At 40.3% G+C, this 17,278-nt stretch overlaps 1 protein-coding gene across 1 annotated transcript in view; it reads left to right on the top strand.

The window, feature by feature from the left end:
- The window catches only part of TMEM132D (transmembrane protein 132D), a 925,255-nt gene that overhangs the window by 905,919 nt on the left and 2,058 nt on the right, over positions 1 to 17,278 (top strand). Inside the window, exons 7-8 of the mRNA XM_036740754.1 lie at positions 5,241 to 5,514; positions 12,552 to 12,743. Of these exons, the coding sequence (XP_036596649.1) occupies positions 5,241 to 5,514; positions 12,552 to 12,743 (466 nt within the window). The remainder of the gene's footprint in view (positions 1 to 5,240; positions 5,515 to 12,551; positions 12,744 to 17,278) is intronic.

The following is a 17,278-nucleotide window of genomic DNA, read 5'->3' as shown; positions in this document are numbered from 1 at the left end:
GTTAACATGTCCTTGCTGCAGCTTCCTCATCTATAAAATAAAGGGATTGGACTAGATGGTAGCTCAGGTCCCTTCCAGCTCTAAATTTGTATCTTTATACATAGTACTCATTCTCCCACCTCCGTGCCTTTGCATACGCTTTCCCCCATGTCTGGAATGCATTCCCTCCTCACCTCAACCCCTTAGAATCCCTAATTTTCTTCAAAGCTTAGCTCAAGGGTGACCTTCTACATGAAGCCATTTCTCACCCCTCCCCCAGCTCTTAGGGCCTCCCATTACCTTGTGTTTATTATGTACATATCTTATTTATACATATACATGTATAGACTGTAAGCTCACCGAGGACTGGAACTGTTTCATTTTTTGTTTTGAACCCCCAACACCTAAAATAGTGCCTGACACATAGTAGGTGCTTAATCAATGCTTGTTAATTGAACAGTCAGTTGATTACTTGATCCTGTGATCCTATGAGCTGAGCAATTTCTCCAAGACTCGTTGAATCAGAAACTTGAGTACAGTCATCCTGTCTTAATACAATTCCATGGAAAAATCAAAAGACCATCATCTATCCACACCAGCTAGGTCACTTTGAGGGTGCTCGATAAGAGAGGGGTAGAATGTAATGAGGATGCCGATCTTAACCATCAAAAACTTTACACTACGGCAATAATGGAAAAAGATACCTTAGTCTGGTCAATATAGAGAGAATTGCATAAACCCAACCTCCACCTCTGAGGAATTTACCATCGAAAATAAACACCCTAGGATCAGTCTTTAAAGGGACCTTAGAGGTCATCTGGTTCAACTCATCCATTTCATAGAAAAGGAAACATCTTCCAAGGCCAAGAGAGGCAATGATTTCCCCAGGTCACACAGACAGTAAGTATTAGAATCAGGATGATAACCCATATCTTTAGATTCTAAATTCAGTGTGCTTTCTATTGTACCTACTTCCCTAGTGTGGACTAGTTCATAAAGGACAGAGACAGACTCAGATGACAGAACATCACCTTTACCTTGACAACACAAAACATAGAGACGGCCAGATGGCACAGCGGATGGAGCCCAATGCCTGGAATCAGGAAGACATGAGTTCAAATCCAGCCTCAGAAAATTACTAATTGTGTGACCTTGGGCAAGTCACTTAACCTCTGTTTGTCTCAGTTTCCTTGTCAGTAAAATGGGTATAATAATAGTACCTTCTTCCCACAGTTGTTGAGGATCAAATGGGATAATCATTGTAAAGTATTTAGCATAAGCTGGAACATAGTAAGTGCTATATAAATGTTTGCTATTGTTATCATCATCATCATCATCATCATCATCATCATTATTATTATCATTATTATTATTATTATTATTATTATTATTATTATTATTATTATTATTATTATTATTATTATTATTATCCACTGCAATTTATAGTCTTAGTGAGCTTCCTGGAGCACTGAGAGATGGTCCAAGGTCACAAAGCGAGTATGTGTTAGAGGCAAGACTTGAACCCAGGTCTTTCAGACACCATCCACTAAGTTGCACATAAAAGTCAAGTGGCTCAATGGGCAAAGACTTGATTTATAGGAAGGAGAAATTAGACTAGCCAGGGATTCTTAACCTAGGCACCATGGCCCACCACCACCACCACCGCCCCCTCCAAGGATCTATGGACTTGAATGGGGGGAAAATGACATTTTAATTTTCCAACTGAAATCCTAAGATTTCCTTCAATCATGAATTTTAAAAAATATTCTGAGGATTCCATAAGTTTCACCAGCCTGCCAAAGAGGTCCATGACACCAAAAAGGTTAAGAACTGCTGGGCTACAGAATATAACATCTACATCCATATAGACCTTTGAGTTTCATGAAGTCTCCTGTGACTTTTATCCCACTTGATCCTCCCACCCACCCCAGGAGGTCAAAGCTGTTGTTAATGCCATTTTAGAGATGTGGAAACGGAGACCCAAAAGGTTTTCTAACTTACATAAGATCACATAGTACCTAAGGGCTTGAGGCAGGATTTGAAATCAGATCTCACTGACTCGAAGGACAGCTCTCTAACTACCATGACAGTCTTTTCTAGTTGGCCTCTGAGGTCCCTTCTAGCTTGCAATCTATTAATCAGTCAATGAATAAGCCTTATTATTAAGCACTTACTATGTGTCAGGCACTGTGCTAGGTCCTGGGGATAGAAGCACAAAGAACAAAACAATCCCTACTCATAATGATCTTATATTCTAACCCACTGATGAGTTAGAAGGATGTCTACCCCAAGCATGCGAAGACCCTCCCAGGGGAATGGCGTAACAACATTACTTACAGCTGCTGTGGGGGTGTAAAACGAACAACACCAGCATGCAAGAGGGCTGCTAGCACAGGTGCTTTGATCCACTTTTCTAAAAGAAAACAACTTTAAAGGGGTCAACAATCTTACTTTAATCAAGCACACACACACACACACACACACACACATCATTCACTTAGTTCAGGGGAAAAGTCAGCACCCTGAACTTCAGAGCAAATACAAATAGAAATTCCAAGCAAAAATTATGTAAACAGAGCAAATACAAACAGCAAAGACCAACAGACAGGGCTTCCAACTGTCTGACCAAAAGCAACACATACATAGTTACCAGAGAGAGAAGCACCAACATCTGGGTTTTTAAAGCCAGGAGTGCTCCTTAATGGCTACCCAAAGTCTCATCTGACTACATCATATGAACACTCTTCCCATGAGTGAGCCCCAAAGCAAAATGCTAACCTCAGAGTATATATACACTTCTTCAGGGTCAGAGGGCATCACAACCCTCATGATCCAGGACCATGTGACTCAAATTCATGTAACTTGGGTCTCCATAAAAGTCACATGGGGCCATTAATGGACATGAAAGATCTTCCCATTAAGCAAAAATACTTTAACAATACAAATGGGTGGATGAAAACAATTTGTTCCAATGGCCATGAAGGTGGCTGAAACAGGTGCTATGGAGCACTTAGAGCTTGGTCAGACATTGAAGATGCCAAGGCCATCCACTGTCATCCCTGAATTATCACTAGTCATCTTGACTTTTGTCTTGCCACTGGACTTCTACAATTCTGGAAGACTGAGGGGGATATCTTTGTGCAACTCTGCCTCACTTAAGTTCAATCCCCAGATGAGTCAGAGGACGTCACCCCATGATATTGTTGGTCCTCTTTGAAACAAGGACAAAGTGAACAAATAGAAATATATACAAAGTAATTAAATACAAGGTGGTTTAGGAGGGAGGGTACTAGCAGGTAAAGGGATCAGGAAAGACCAAGCAGAAAGTGTCACTTAAGCTGAGATGAATTCTGTAAGATGGAGATAAGAAGGGAGTCATCATATAATGATGAAGAATATGTTTTGTGAGTAAGTACACTTAAGCAAAGGAATAAGAATGAATTCTCAGTAAGAGGACAAGGTAACAAATCCTTCTTCTCCTTGGGATGGTCCTATTAACCTCAGGAAGAATGGCTTTGTTTGGAAGATGGGGATGGAAGAGAGGTTGTCACCACCACTGAAAAGGGCAAAGAGTGCTGAATCCATACAAAAGTCTGTGTCAATAAGGGCCAACTTATTGAGGTGGGAATCAGTCCTATGGTCCAGCCCAGATGTTGTAACAGCTGCATAATCCAGATGATTAACACAGACAGTTTGTGGAACTGAGTAGCCTCTGTGGTGGAGATGGGGATGGGAGCATCTATACTGAGGGTTTGGGGAGGGAGGGTCCTCAGGTCTAGTAGAGGAAACCAAAGCTCTAAAGAGGAACCAAGCAGAGGAACTGATCCAGATGCTAGCTTCATCATTTTAGGTGCCGTATAGGAAATGGGGAAAGAAGATGCAAACACTTACCCAATAACACACGGGTTTGCCTGACCCTCTTGGGTGGGGGCCCCTGGTGCTGAATGAAGCCTATCAACCTTCCAGTTTTAGCATCCTAAGAATCTAGTGCACCAGAGACTTCCACAGGGCATGGACCCTGTTTGGCAGGGATGCGAGGTAAGTCAAGCAGGCTGGTATGGCAGTGTCCATGGATCTGCTCCTGCTACTAGCTATGTGACCCTGGGCAAATGATTTAATCTCTCTGTACCTCAACTTCCTCTTTCATAAAAAATGAAGAAGTTGGACTCAATGACCTCTAAAGTCCCAAATAGTTCTAGATCTATGATTTTGCAGTTTGACTTGAAGCCAGAAAGACCTGAATTTGAAGCCTACTTCATATACTTATTAGCTGTGTGATCCTGGGCAAGTCCTTTAGCCTCAGAATCACAGTAAAATGTGTACAATAATTGTATCTCTTTTACAGGGATATTTGGGAGGAGCAAATGAGATTACATATATATGGATATGTATATATGCATATGTATATTTGTAATTTGTAGAGTACTTTGTAAATATCTGCAATTTGTTATTATTTTCTCATCTTGAAATAATGATTTGTGTGGCACTTTACAGGTAACAATGTTATTGGTTTTTTTTAAATTTCATTTTACAAATTCATTGTATACATTTATAATGTAATCATTATATACGATACATTATAGATACATCATATATAATTATAGTATATATATAGTCAGTATATTTTACATATATGCATTCATATACATATACATACACATATACATATACACACAAGTATAGATAGATAGTATTGACTTTGTACATATTGTGTCTCCCTAGTAGAATGTAGGCTCCTTGAGGACAAAGGATTGGTTCATTTCTGCCTTTGTATGCCTAGGGCTCAGAATAGGGCCACCTGACTGAATAAATGCTCATTCATTGATTGGCTATTGATAGAGTGATCATTATGCTCACACAGAATCCCCTACCCCATTCTTTGAGATCTTAAGTTGCCTGAGACCCATTCTGTCAAATTCAAATAGAAATGGATCCCTATGAGCCATAGATTGACCTAGAAACCACAAATTAACATTACCTGAATTGTATTTTTATTTATTTTGTTAATTTCTCAATCACATTTTAATCTGAGTCTTTCTGACTGGTTTATGGCAGCAGGCCATGAGTCTGACACCTCTGTTAAGACCATAGAATGCCTACTGTCTTCTTGGTTGTTATCAAAAGCAGTCGTACCTACAATGTTTACGGCACTCTGGAGATAGAATGAAAAAAGTCACAGTTCTTTTTCCTCCAGAAGTATAGATTCTATGGGTGTAAAGGAAGATAATAGCACCTGTTCTTGTCCTCTCTAACTCTGCCAGGCCAGTCCGGGACAGCGATGATGAGGAAGAAGATGAGAGGCGGGGCAAAGGCTGCACTCTCCAGTACCAGCACGCCATGGTGCGTGTCCTTACCCAGTTTGTGGCTGAGGCCTCTGGCTCCGGAGGGCAGCTGGCCCACCTCCTGGGCTCTGACTGGCAAATGGACATCACAGATTTGGTGAACAATTTCATGCAGGTAGAAGAGCCACGGATTGCCAAGCTGCAAGGAGGGCAGGTTCTGATTGGGCAGGAGCTCGGTATGACCACCATTCAGGTAAGGAAGCCAGTGGAGCTGAGATCCTGACTCTCCCTCCCTCAGCCCTGCCCCTTCAAAGGAGTTCGCCCAAAGGTGAGAATTCAGGTCTAAAGGAGCGGTGGGAGCATAGTTTCTAGGGCCGAAAAGGAGGCCATTTCCCTTCCTACACCCTTGTGAAGGAAGTTCTTGACAAAGTTGAGAAGACCTGGAATTAAATCCCACCTCTGACACTAACTAGCCATATGACCATGGGGAAAATCACTGGATCTCTCTGGGCCTTAAGCTACTATCAAGGTATACATGGGCTGGGCTCTTCAAGAGAGTTCCCCACACTGCTAAAACCAAAAGTCTGACATGGCTACGGACACTTAATCATGAAATGAATGAAAAACCCTGAGAGACAAGAGTTTCAGGGTAATTAATAATCAGTTTATTAATTAGGCTAGCTGGCAATCAATAAATTGATGGTCAGTGGTTTCTCTTGTTAACTAAAGACTCCCAGTGGAGACCCTCAGAATGCCAGAATGTCAGGAATGCCCCTGGCTAGTGAAAATGAACCGTGACTGGTGGACATTTAATGAGGAAGTGAGCTAGAAGTCTTCAGCTCCTCTTGCTAAGAAAGTGACTTGATCATGAGACTCAGTTGCATGCAGCAATCTGGACAGGGGAATTCATCTCATCCAGACCTTTCTGGCTGTTTTTTTTTTCCTTTTTCATAAACTCAGTCACCCTAAATTCTAATGGAGGGGTACAAGAACACAGACTCCTTTCCTCAGGATAAGGACTCACCTAGACTTGGATTCTGTTTATACTCTAAACAGATGCTAGGTCTCCTGGTTGGATAGGGCCCTGCCCAAGATTGAAGAGCTAGGAGTAATGTCATCAATCAGTCATGTCCTTCAGAGACTGACTTTTTTCAGTAGGTGGGCCTTAGTGAGGAAATAGAAGAGAAAAGCCTGGATCACAAATTAATAATTAATTATTAATATAATAGTATAATAATAATTTATCTCATGCATTTTTCTAGAATACATTGAACAGGAACAGGAGCCCACATGACTATGGGTCTTCTCATTGTCTAGGATACATCTTTGAAATCTCCTATATGTTGTAAGACAGTATTTCCCAAACAGGGAATTTCCAAGAATAGAGATGTGAGATCTATGGGAATTTATTGAGACCATGAGCCAAGCTGCCCTGTTCTTATCCTGTGCATGATCTGTTCCTTTGTACTCCACATTATCTTCTATCCCTTGTCATCTTCTCCTTACTATTGCTTCATTTCAATAATCATTCACCAAGCTGGAGCTATGTGCAGGGCACTATGCTGTGTGCCAGAGAGAGGTCCAAGTTAGTCTAGATAGGGTTACTGCCCTCACAGACCTTCTAATTTGAAATTAGGACACAGCAAACATATAGATAATTCAACTTTCATTAATTTGTTGATCCCGCCTGTGATGCAAATTGCAATCTTTCCGTGCCTACCTATTATCAGCAAATCTCATTTGTGTCCTCTGACAAATCTTCATGAGATCCATATGATATTACATGGATGCCATGGGAGAACACTAGTTATATCCCTCAAGCCCATGTTTTTATTTTGATCATGTGCTTCTTAGATGATGGACCACTAGGTGGTGCCATAGTGCATAGAGTGGTGGACCTGGAGTCAGGAAGACTCATCTTCCTGAGTTCAACTCTGAACTCAGACATTTAGTAGTTGTGTGACCCTGAGCAAGTCACTTAACCCTGTGTGCCTCAGTTTCCATATCTGCAAAATGAGCTAGAGAAGGAAATGGCAAATCACTCCAGTATCTCTGCCAAGAAAATCCCAAATGGAGGTCACAAAGAGTTGGACGTGGCTGAAAACAACTGAACAACAATTCTTAGATGACATCCTGGCCAATTCTTTTTTTATAATATGTTACGTGCTGCTCCTGTCCACCATGCATCTCTCTGTTGTCCTTTGGGTAATTCTCAATTTCAGTTCTTCAGATTGTAGTATGCTATGACTTATAGCCAAAAGAACATCAAAAGAAGAATGTCAGTGTTAAAAATGTAGAGGGGCGGGAGGGGAGGGGGGAGAGAGAGAGAGAGAGAGAGAGAGAGAGAGAGAGAGAGAGAGAGAGAGAGAGAGAGAGATGGTCTGGAAGCTAGGGAGACCTGAGTTCAAGCCTTACCTTTGATGTGTATTGTCTGGGTGACCCTGAGCAAGTCATTTAACATCTCTGTGTTGTAGGCAACTTTCTGACTATAAGTCACAGAGTAGGTGTTGATCTACATTAGCATAGGGTTTTCTCACTGGAAGTACATCCAGTACAAAATCCTGATGATGATGGTGCTGGTAGTAGTCGTGATGATGATGATGATGATGATGATGATGATGATGATGATGACGACAATGATTAGGAACAAGTACTCCAAATAGTAAGAAGGTGGAGGAAGATAATATTTCTCAGAGCTCTTTAGGCTATTTGAAGATTAGATGTTTGCTGCTTGAGTTGGAAGAAGTCTTACATGACTTGTAATTGGGAGAGACCAATCAATTTGATAATCAGCAAGAATTAATAAAGGGCCTACTGTGTGTCAGGTACTGCAATAAATGTTGAGAAGACAGACAAAAAACAAAATAGTTGCTACTTTCGATGAGCTTACATTCTATCAGGAAAACAGCAAATAACTACATATTTGAAATTTTAGGAAGTCCCTGTAAGGGAAGAGGGGCTCTGACTCCCAACCAGTAACTCATTCCTGGGTATTTTACCATCACAATATTTCACAGAATCTTATCCTCTGCCTAGTCCAAACCATACTCAAAACCTCTGCTTGACAAGTATCCATCCAGTCTTGGCTTAAAGACTTAGAAAATTCTTCACCTCCCAAGACAATGGCTTTGGGACAGCTCTAATTTATAAGGCAGTTGTCCCTTAAATGGAGCCTAAATTTCACTCATGGCAATTCCTACATTGCATCTGATCCTTACTCCTCATCAGTCTTCTGCATGACAATCCATGTTTCCCATTAGTTCTTCTACACTAGACATTCCCTTTTCCTTAACCAATCCTCATGTGATATGAACTCAACCCTTTCCACTTCCCTATCTATTCCCTTCTTAACACTCTCAGAGTGTTGTGTTAGTCAACGTCGTTCTTAGAATGTGAAGCCCAAAATTGAACATGCCATTATTTACTTAATTTATTATTTTTAATTTTAATTCCCAACTCAATTATTATCTTCCAACTACCAAGATCATCTCATTTCTGATGTTAAACCTATCTATATTACTTCCATAAATTTATCTCATTGTTATAAGCACTTCTTCCAGTGGGACAGAGCCATGCTCTCTCATCCTTTACAATTCTGCCCACATTTTCCCCTAATTTCTCTACCCAACGGTGTCCGCTGGACTCCCTGGGGAGATTCTACAAGATCAGTTGAAAAGTTCTAGATACCAGTGAAGTATGCAGAGATATCTACCAATTATTCTCTATTCTGGCTACATGGCTGCCTCCTCCAGCCACTTCCTTTTCCAGTTGTATCTGGAGGCAGTAAGTGTAGTAGAAAGTGTTCTCTACTTGGAGTCACAGGACCAGGGTTCAAATCTTGATCCTCCTACTAAGTAACTGTGTGAACTTGGGCAATTCACAAATTCTATGAGCCTATTTCCTCATCTGTAAAATCAGTTTTGATTAGATGACCTCTGAGTTTCCTTCTCCCTCTAGATCCATTATCTTCTCTGACATAATTCTTTGTTAGTAATAGTTAACACCCTGTTCACTACTACTTTCGCCCTTTGTATGGCCCATGATTTTCATTCATCAGATTCTGTGATATTCCATGACTTGTAGCCTCACTGGAAAAGTACTGATGTTAAAAAGATTCTCCCTTACCACCTTTTGTGATACAAATTTCAGAAATTCAGGACACTTTTTATAGAGTATCCAGAGGTTTTCTGAGATCCCTACATACATCTACTTTTCCAGTGAGGGATACTGAGTCCCATTTGTATCCTTTGCTAATTTTCCAGTTTAGAGCAATGGCCCCTCTAATCTCACATTAAAAAATAAAGCCATTCTTGGATGGCTGCTAGAGAGTTGCTGTTAGTCTTCTGTCCCTGGGGCCATCAAGTGTTTCTTTTTCCTCATTGCTTCCTTGTTCCTCATGGCACAAGTTTTCTCATCTGCCATCACCTTAGAACACACAGCTCATCTCTCCCTGTCAAAGACAGACATGGGAATTGATGAGGGTCACTGGATGGAGCTATACAACTTGGGTGTCAAGGCTTAAGGAATTTGGGGTCTCGAGGTGCAATTCAACATGTGTACTCATAAATCTCCCCAGCAGCTCTGAAAGGGGAATTCAGAGAAAGACAGATGTCCATGAGGTCAAGCTTCCAGCAGCAATTCAATTATAATACATTCAATCCAGGAAAGGAAGTCTCCAAAGAGTACTGTTTAACCACAACCCATCCCACTTACTTATTCAAGCAATGGAAAAGGGAAAAAAAAAACCTTCCCAAACAACATCCCCCCCACCTCCTTGGGAGTCTTTATGCCAATACCTGTTCCATGTGGCCCATTATCTTGTGGTTGTTGTGGTTGTTGTGTGGTTTTCCTTCATTCTTGAAGAGGACCATGACATCAGGGAGATGATGACATGACTTGCAATTGACTTTGATTTGAGTGAGGTAGGGCTGTGCAAGGTAACCAGCCTCACTTTCTCCTCCAGAGCCATGTGGGTCCAGTGGCCAGATATTGATCAGGATGACTGGAGATGGTCCAAGATTCTTTGCTAAAGACCTAATGGGATAGACATAAAATTCATTGTACAAATTGTACAAAAAAACATACATTTCGCAAAAAAGAAAAAGGTATACAACACCACTGACATTGGGGAGGAGAAGGAATGTTCATTGAGATGGTATATTCATTCATTCATTGAGATGGTATAATGAATAGAGTGCTAGACTGGGAGTCAGTAAGAGTTCAGATCTTGCCTCAGATACTTACTAACTGTGGTGTGAGCCTGGGTAAGTCATTGCAACTCTGAGCCTCAGTTTCCTCATCTGTAAAATGAGGATAATAATATCACCAAATTCCCAGGGCTGTTGTGGGGGTCAAAGGAGAGATATATAAAATGCTTTGCAGCCCTTAAAGAACTATGTAACTACTGTGTTATTGATATTTTATTATCAATTAATCAAAGTATAATTGGTTATTAATATGGGTTGTTAATAATTGGTGTTTGATTCATATTGATTATTCAATTTTATTATTTACATTATTATTACAGGTATTTTAAGTGCATAAGGCAGGTTTTAATCCTGCAATGAATAATTTTTCCAAATATAAATGGAGCATATCTAGCTGGTATTCAAAATAATACATACTGAATAACAGCTCCCATTATGGTGAAGTGGGAAGAAGGCTGGACTACTTGCAGATAGAAATCCAATTTCAAATCCTGGCACTGCCGCTTAGGATCATAGGGTCATAAATTAAAAACTAGAAGGGGCCTTAGGGGTCATCTAGTCTGACCCCTTCTTTTTATAGATGAGGAACTGAGGCCCAGAAAAGTTTAATGACCTATCCAAGATCACATAGTAAAGATTAGCAGGTAGATGGTGCATTGAATAGAGCTCTGGTCCTAGAGTCAGAAAACCTTTAGTTTAAATGCTACCTCAGACATGCCAGCTGTGTGACCCTGGATAAATCATTAACCTTCATTTAGCCTCAGTTTCCTCATCTGTAAAGCGAGATTAATAGAAACACCTACATCACAGGATTGTTGTGAGGATCAAATGAGATAAAGTGCTTCATAAATGCTAGCTATTATTATTATTAAATAAGTAAAATGCTTTGCATTCTGTCTATATATATAATATACATAAAATATGTGATATGCAATATATAAATACACGTAGCTATAGAAATGCTATTATTAAATAAGTTTTTTGCATTTCTCTACACGTGTATATAATATACATTAAAATATATGATATACAACATATAAATATATATAGCTATATGTAATGTTAATGTGATTGAAGATCTTCCTTGCCCATTAATAGGCCTCATGTGGAGCCCATTAAGGGAAACTTGATTAGGGAGGCTTGTTTTGTAGGAAGGCCCACACCTTTTGCTAATTTCTAATTAGGCACTGTGTCATGAGGATTGTGATGCCCTTTGACTCTGAAGAACTGTATGTATACTCTGAGATTAGCATTTTGCTTTGGGACTCACTCATTGGAATAGTGTTCATGTGATTTGGCCAGACAAGACTCTGGGTAGCTGTTAAGGAACTGCCCGGCTTTGAAAACCCAGATGTTGGTGCTTCTCTCTCAGGTGACTACATATGTATTGCCTTGGTCAGACAGTTAGTAGCCCTGTCTGGTGGTCTTTATTTCTATGTTTATAATTTCTGCTTGTAATTTCTGTTTGTATTTTCTCTGACGTTCAGGTTGCTGACTTTTCTCCTGAACAAAGCAAATGATACATATGTTTAATTAAAGTAAGATTGTTGACCCCTTTAAAGTTGCTTTCCTTTAGAAAAGCAGACCTAAGAACCTCTGCTAGCAGCCGTCCTGGGTATGCCAGTGTGGTTGCTGTTACACTATATAAATCTTAGCTAAATTATTAATACCATTATTAATAAGTGGCAAAATTCTAATATTCCTTCTAGATGTAACCTATGATTTAAATACTTCCCTCACAACTTCCTTGGAAAATAGGGAGTGCAAGTATTTCTATCCCCATTTTACAGATAAGGAAACTGAGGCTTAGAGGGGTAAAGTATAGTCACAGAGCTAATTAATGATAGTCATTCAGTCTCCTGAAACCCAATCCCTCTTTCTACTCTGCTCCTAGTGAAGAATGAAGAAGATATTTCCCTTTAATAATGCAAGATCTAATGGAAGGTTGATTGGCATTAACTCTGGTTCATGTATTTTCTCTTTTTTGTTTCTCTCATAAAGTGTTGCTTCTGCAGGGACTGTTTTTCAGAGAGGAATAAATATTTTTTAAAAAAATAGTTCTAATTCTGATTCTTCTGTTCAGATCCTGTCCCCATTGTCCGACGCCATCCTGGCTGAGAAGACAGTGACTGTGTTGGACGAGAAGGTGACGATCACTGACCTCGGGGTCCAACTGGTGACCGGACTTTCCCTCTCCTTGCAACTCAGCCCAGGAAGCAACCGAGCAATCTTTGCCACCTCCATAGCTCAGGAGCTACTGCAGACACCTAAGCAGGTACCAGGGGTTCCAGCCATTCTATGGGGTAACAGCTCCAAGATTCAGCCTGATTAGACCCTCCTCATCCCAGGTGCTGAAGAGGGGCTGCCGGAAAGGTTGGAGAGGTCCAAGTAGCTGCCAAATGACCATTCTTAAGCCACAGATTTGACCATGTCACTCCCCCCATTGAAAACCTTTTGCTGGAAACTAGATCATTGTGTCAGTTCCCAGTCATTTTCAAACCCTGGCCCTATACCAGCACCACCACCCTTTCAAGCTCCCTTTGTGCCTTATATTCTCCTATTAGAATGTACGCTTATCAAGGTCAGGTATTCCCTTCTTCCCCTTTATTAGGATTGCCAGTGTTTAACAGAGTTCCTGACACATAGTGAGTGCTTAACAAATACTTTTCCATTCAGTCATTCATCCATCCATTTGTTTTTTCAGCAACTCCTTATTGCCTCTAGGACAGAATATCAAGTCACCAAGCATCATTAAGCACTGTGTATCAGAGCTGCCCTCAAGGGACTCACAGTCTAATGGGGGAAGCAGCATGCAAACAACTATGTACATATTGCACGTACATACACATGCACATATACGTGCACACAGAGACACATATATAAATATATTATCTATAATATATTATTTACATTTTATGTAAATATATACATTATATGTAAATACGTACATATTCTAAGTAAACACACATATCTGCATTTTATGTAAATATACATATTTACATTTTATGTAAATGCATACATATTTTATGTAAACCTGTATATTTGCATTTTATGTAAATATACATATTTACATTAAATTGATTTCTATATTTATAAACGTATGAATATATACACACAGAGAGGGGAGTGCTCCTAGATGTTTAACAACAAACTATGAAAAATGTGCATGACAATTTAAATATTAAATTTAAATTGCAAGAACACTTTCTTAAATTTAGACAATCAATAAAACAATAAATTAAGCCTTTATTTGTACCACTTGCCAATTTCTGAAGTATAAATTCTCACATTGAAAATTTGAGGATTGTAAGCCAATTCAAACTGGCACCAGCAAAATTATATATGTATGTGTATGTGAAAAAAAAAATATATATATATAGATATGAGTGCATGTGTACATATATGTGTGTATATTAAAAACCATGTATCAGGTCACCACGGTCACACATATATGTATTTGTATATATACATTCATATCTGCATATATGTATTGTGATAAGTACATTTCTGCAGGTGTAATATATAATACATACCCGTATGTATATAAATAAATTGGGAGTAACCCTAGAAAGTCTTCTTGCATAATAAACTCCTTCAGAGATCTCCACAATCTGGCTCTAGCCTAACCTCCCATAAAACTTCGCTTTACTCCCCTTATCACACTCACTCTGTTCTAGCCAGACTTGTGTACTAGCCCTTCCCCTACTTTGATAAACCATCTCCTGCACAGAGGTGCCCAGACAAGGGTTGGCCCCATCACTTGGAAGGCACTCCCTCCTCGCCTCCACTTCTTAGAATGCATAGCTTCCTTCAGTCTTCATCTCAGGAGCCTCCTCCATGAAGTCTTGCCTCCTACACAAAATTTTTCCTGATTCCCCCAGTTGTTGATGATATTTTCCTCCTGAAATTACTCTGCTTATGTTCATCTAGCCTAGTCCCACTCCCGACTCCCTCTGTAGAATGTAAGCTTCTTGAGGGTAAGGGTTTGCTCCATCATTTTTGTGTAGCCCAATGTCTTCCATATAATAAGCCCTTAGCTGCCTTGTACAGGATATTCTAAGGTTTGCAAAACATTTTTCATGCATTATTTAATTTGAGGCTCAATAGGACTATGTGAGGTTGGAGGTATTACTATTCCCATTTTACAAATGAGGAAACCGAGGCTGAAAGTGGTTAATAGATTGATCAAGGGTTACACAGTTCATAAGTGTCAGAGGCAAGATTTGAACCCAAGACATCTTGAGTATTGTTGAATGGGATGGACCGCTCACCCTTCCTGTTTAAGATCCTGTGATTCCCAATGCCAGCCAGTTCTCCCCAGGTCTTTCCCCAGGCACCCCATCTGTCTTCCCCTAAGCTCTAGCTGGTTTAAGCTTCCTGCTACTGTTCCTTCGAGGAGGAGTGTCAGGTGGTAGGAAGCTGGCACCTGGAGAACGTAAACCCATTTTGCTGTGCCCACTCAGTGCTCCCAGACCAGGTGTTTGCTAATCTTCCTTTGCTCTGGTTAAGCTTAGTGGCTTTTCAGGCAATGGCTGCCGTCCAAAAAACACTTGAGTGTCAATGATCCCTGTAACTGATCAGAATTCTTGCTGAGGGCCAGCCATAGCCCCTCCAAGAGATCCAAGCTATAGATCCCAAGTGAGAAATTGAAAGTGAGGCTATGTTTACTAGGTGATAAAGATCAGCTACCTAGATGTTGTCTGGGAAGAGTTCAGAAGTTGATGTGCCTTGGCTAGAAACCAGGCCAGCACACTAATCCATTCCTGACATAAAACACTAAACATGATACCTTGAAATCTCTTCCAGAGTTGGTTTTGATGGTATTTAGGCCCAGCATGCAACTTGGCTCTGACATTTCAGTTGCAAAGAATCAAAAATGCATTTGAATTCCTTCTCTGATATCTTTTTAGAGCTCTAACTATGACGATGTGGCAAGGGCTCTGCCCACCAGGACTGCCTATGTCAGAGAGCACTGAGGGTACTTTTAGCCCCTTAGCAATATAGAAAGAACAAAGTTATTTATTGTAGGATCATAGGTGTAGAGCTAGAAGAGACTCAGAGGTCACCTAGTCTAATCCTCCATATTTTACAGACAGAGGAAACTGAGTCTCAGAGAAGTTAAATAACGAATCTTATCTGCTTCTTGGCTTCCCTGATGTCCTTCAAATCCCAGCTAAAAACCCTATCTTCTATGGAAAGCTTTCCCAATCCTCGTTAATGCTTCACCTTCCCTCTGAGGTTAGCTCTGATTTATTCTATACATATCTTGCTTGTACATGGCTGTTTGCATGTTATCTCCCCATTAAACTGTGAGTTCCTTGAGATTAGGGACTGTTTTGTTTTTATCCTTTCTTTGCATCCCTTGTGCTTAGTTTAGTGTCTGGCACATAGTAGGCACTTAATAAATGCTTGTTGATTTGACTCCCTAGAGTCCAAGGGTGGGGAACCTGCAGGCCTCGAGGCCACATGTGGCTCTCTAGGTCCTCAAGTTCAGCTCTTTGACCAAATCTAAACTTCACAGAACCATTTGCAGTCAAAGGGCTGCACTTGAGGACTTAGAAAGCCACAAGTGGCCTCAAGGCTACAGGTTCCCCACCCTTGCCCTAGACAGTTATTAACTGTATTGTAGTTTTTTTTTTAAATTGTATCCAACTCTTCATGACCCCATTTGGGGTTTTCTTGGCAAAGATGCTAGAGTGGTTTGTCATTTCCTTTTCCAGTTCATTTTACAGATAAGTAAACTGAGGCAAACAGGGTTAAGCAACTTGCCCAGTGTCACACAGCTAGTAAGTGTCTGAGGTCAGTTTTGAACTCAGGTCTTCCTGACTCCAGGCCCACTGCTCTATCCACCATGGCACCTAGCTGCCTATTAATCATATGTTCAACTTTGCCAAGACTCACTTTCTCCATCTATGAATAGTGATAATGATAGTGCCTACCATCCAGGATTGTTGGGAGGATCACAGTAGATAATGTGTAATGCTTTGCAAGTCTTCTAGCACTATAGAAATGCCAGCTATTATTACATTCAAAGATGAGCGCATGATCAGTCTCAGCCAGAAGGGTGTCCTAGTTAAAACTATAGAACCACTGGAAATTGAAGACTATTATCTGCTCTGGCTAGGCCTGCCCCAGCGAGCAACTGATTCACTAAAGGCACTTGAAAAGACTGATATTCCAAAAGGGATCAGGGAAAAAAGCGAAAGTAGCCCCCACTCTCTGGCCTGTCATTGGCCCTAAGATGCCAAGTCTGCAGACAAGATAAAAGATAGCTCTGAGTCTGGCTGGTTTGATTGTTAGTGTCCACAAAAAGCACATAAACCACAGGCTCATACAGAATGTACTTCTGTGAGTACAGAGTAGTCAAGACCTAATAAAGGCAGGAAACATGACACCATGAGGGCATCATCTCTCAGATTGTGTCCTCTGGTGTTTGTTATGAGTAATAAGTGAAGCCTTTGTATTAAAGCAGCTTATAAAATAATGTAGTAAATATTATGTTTTTCTTTTCATTTAAACACATAACACTTGTAAATAACCCCAGTAACCAGTAATGCCTTTTGACATGTGATTTATTACCTGCAAAAGTAGAAGCCATATAGCCCAGGGGACACATCTTTCTTTTAACACCTTCAGGAAAAACAAATCTTATTACCAAGTGTTTAAAACTGGCCATGTGTTTTATGTCTTCATAGAAATTCATATTATTTCTTAGCCAGGGTAGGTCTTGCCTTTTATTTCCACTGAGTATGAGAGCTCACCCTTTGTATTTCTATTGTCTTGGGACATGAGAGCCAGTCACAGAGAAAA

Source organism: Trichosurus vulpecula, chromosome 1 (assembly GCF_011100635.1).
Source record: "Trichosurus vulpecula isolate mTriVul1 chromosome 1, mTriVul1.pri, whole genome shotgun sequence".
Taxonomy (NCBI): domain Eukaryota; kingdom Metazoa; phylum Chordata; class Mammalia; order Diprotodontia; family Phalangeridae; genus Trichosurus; species Trichosurus vulpecula.
Note: the sequence above shows the minus strand (reverse complement) of the source record. Positions and strands in the feature narration are given on the sequence as shown.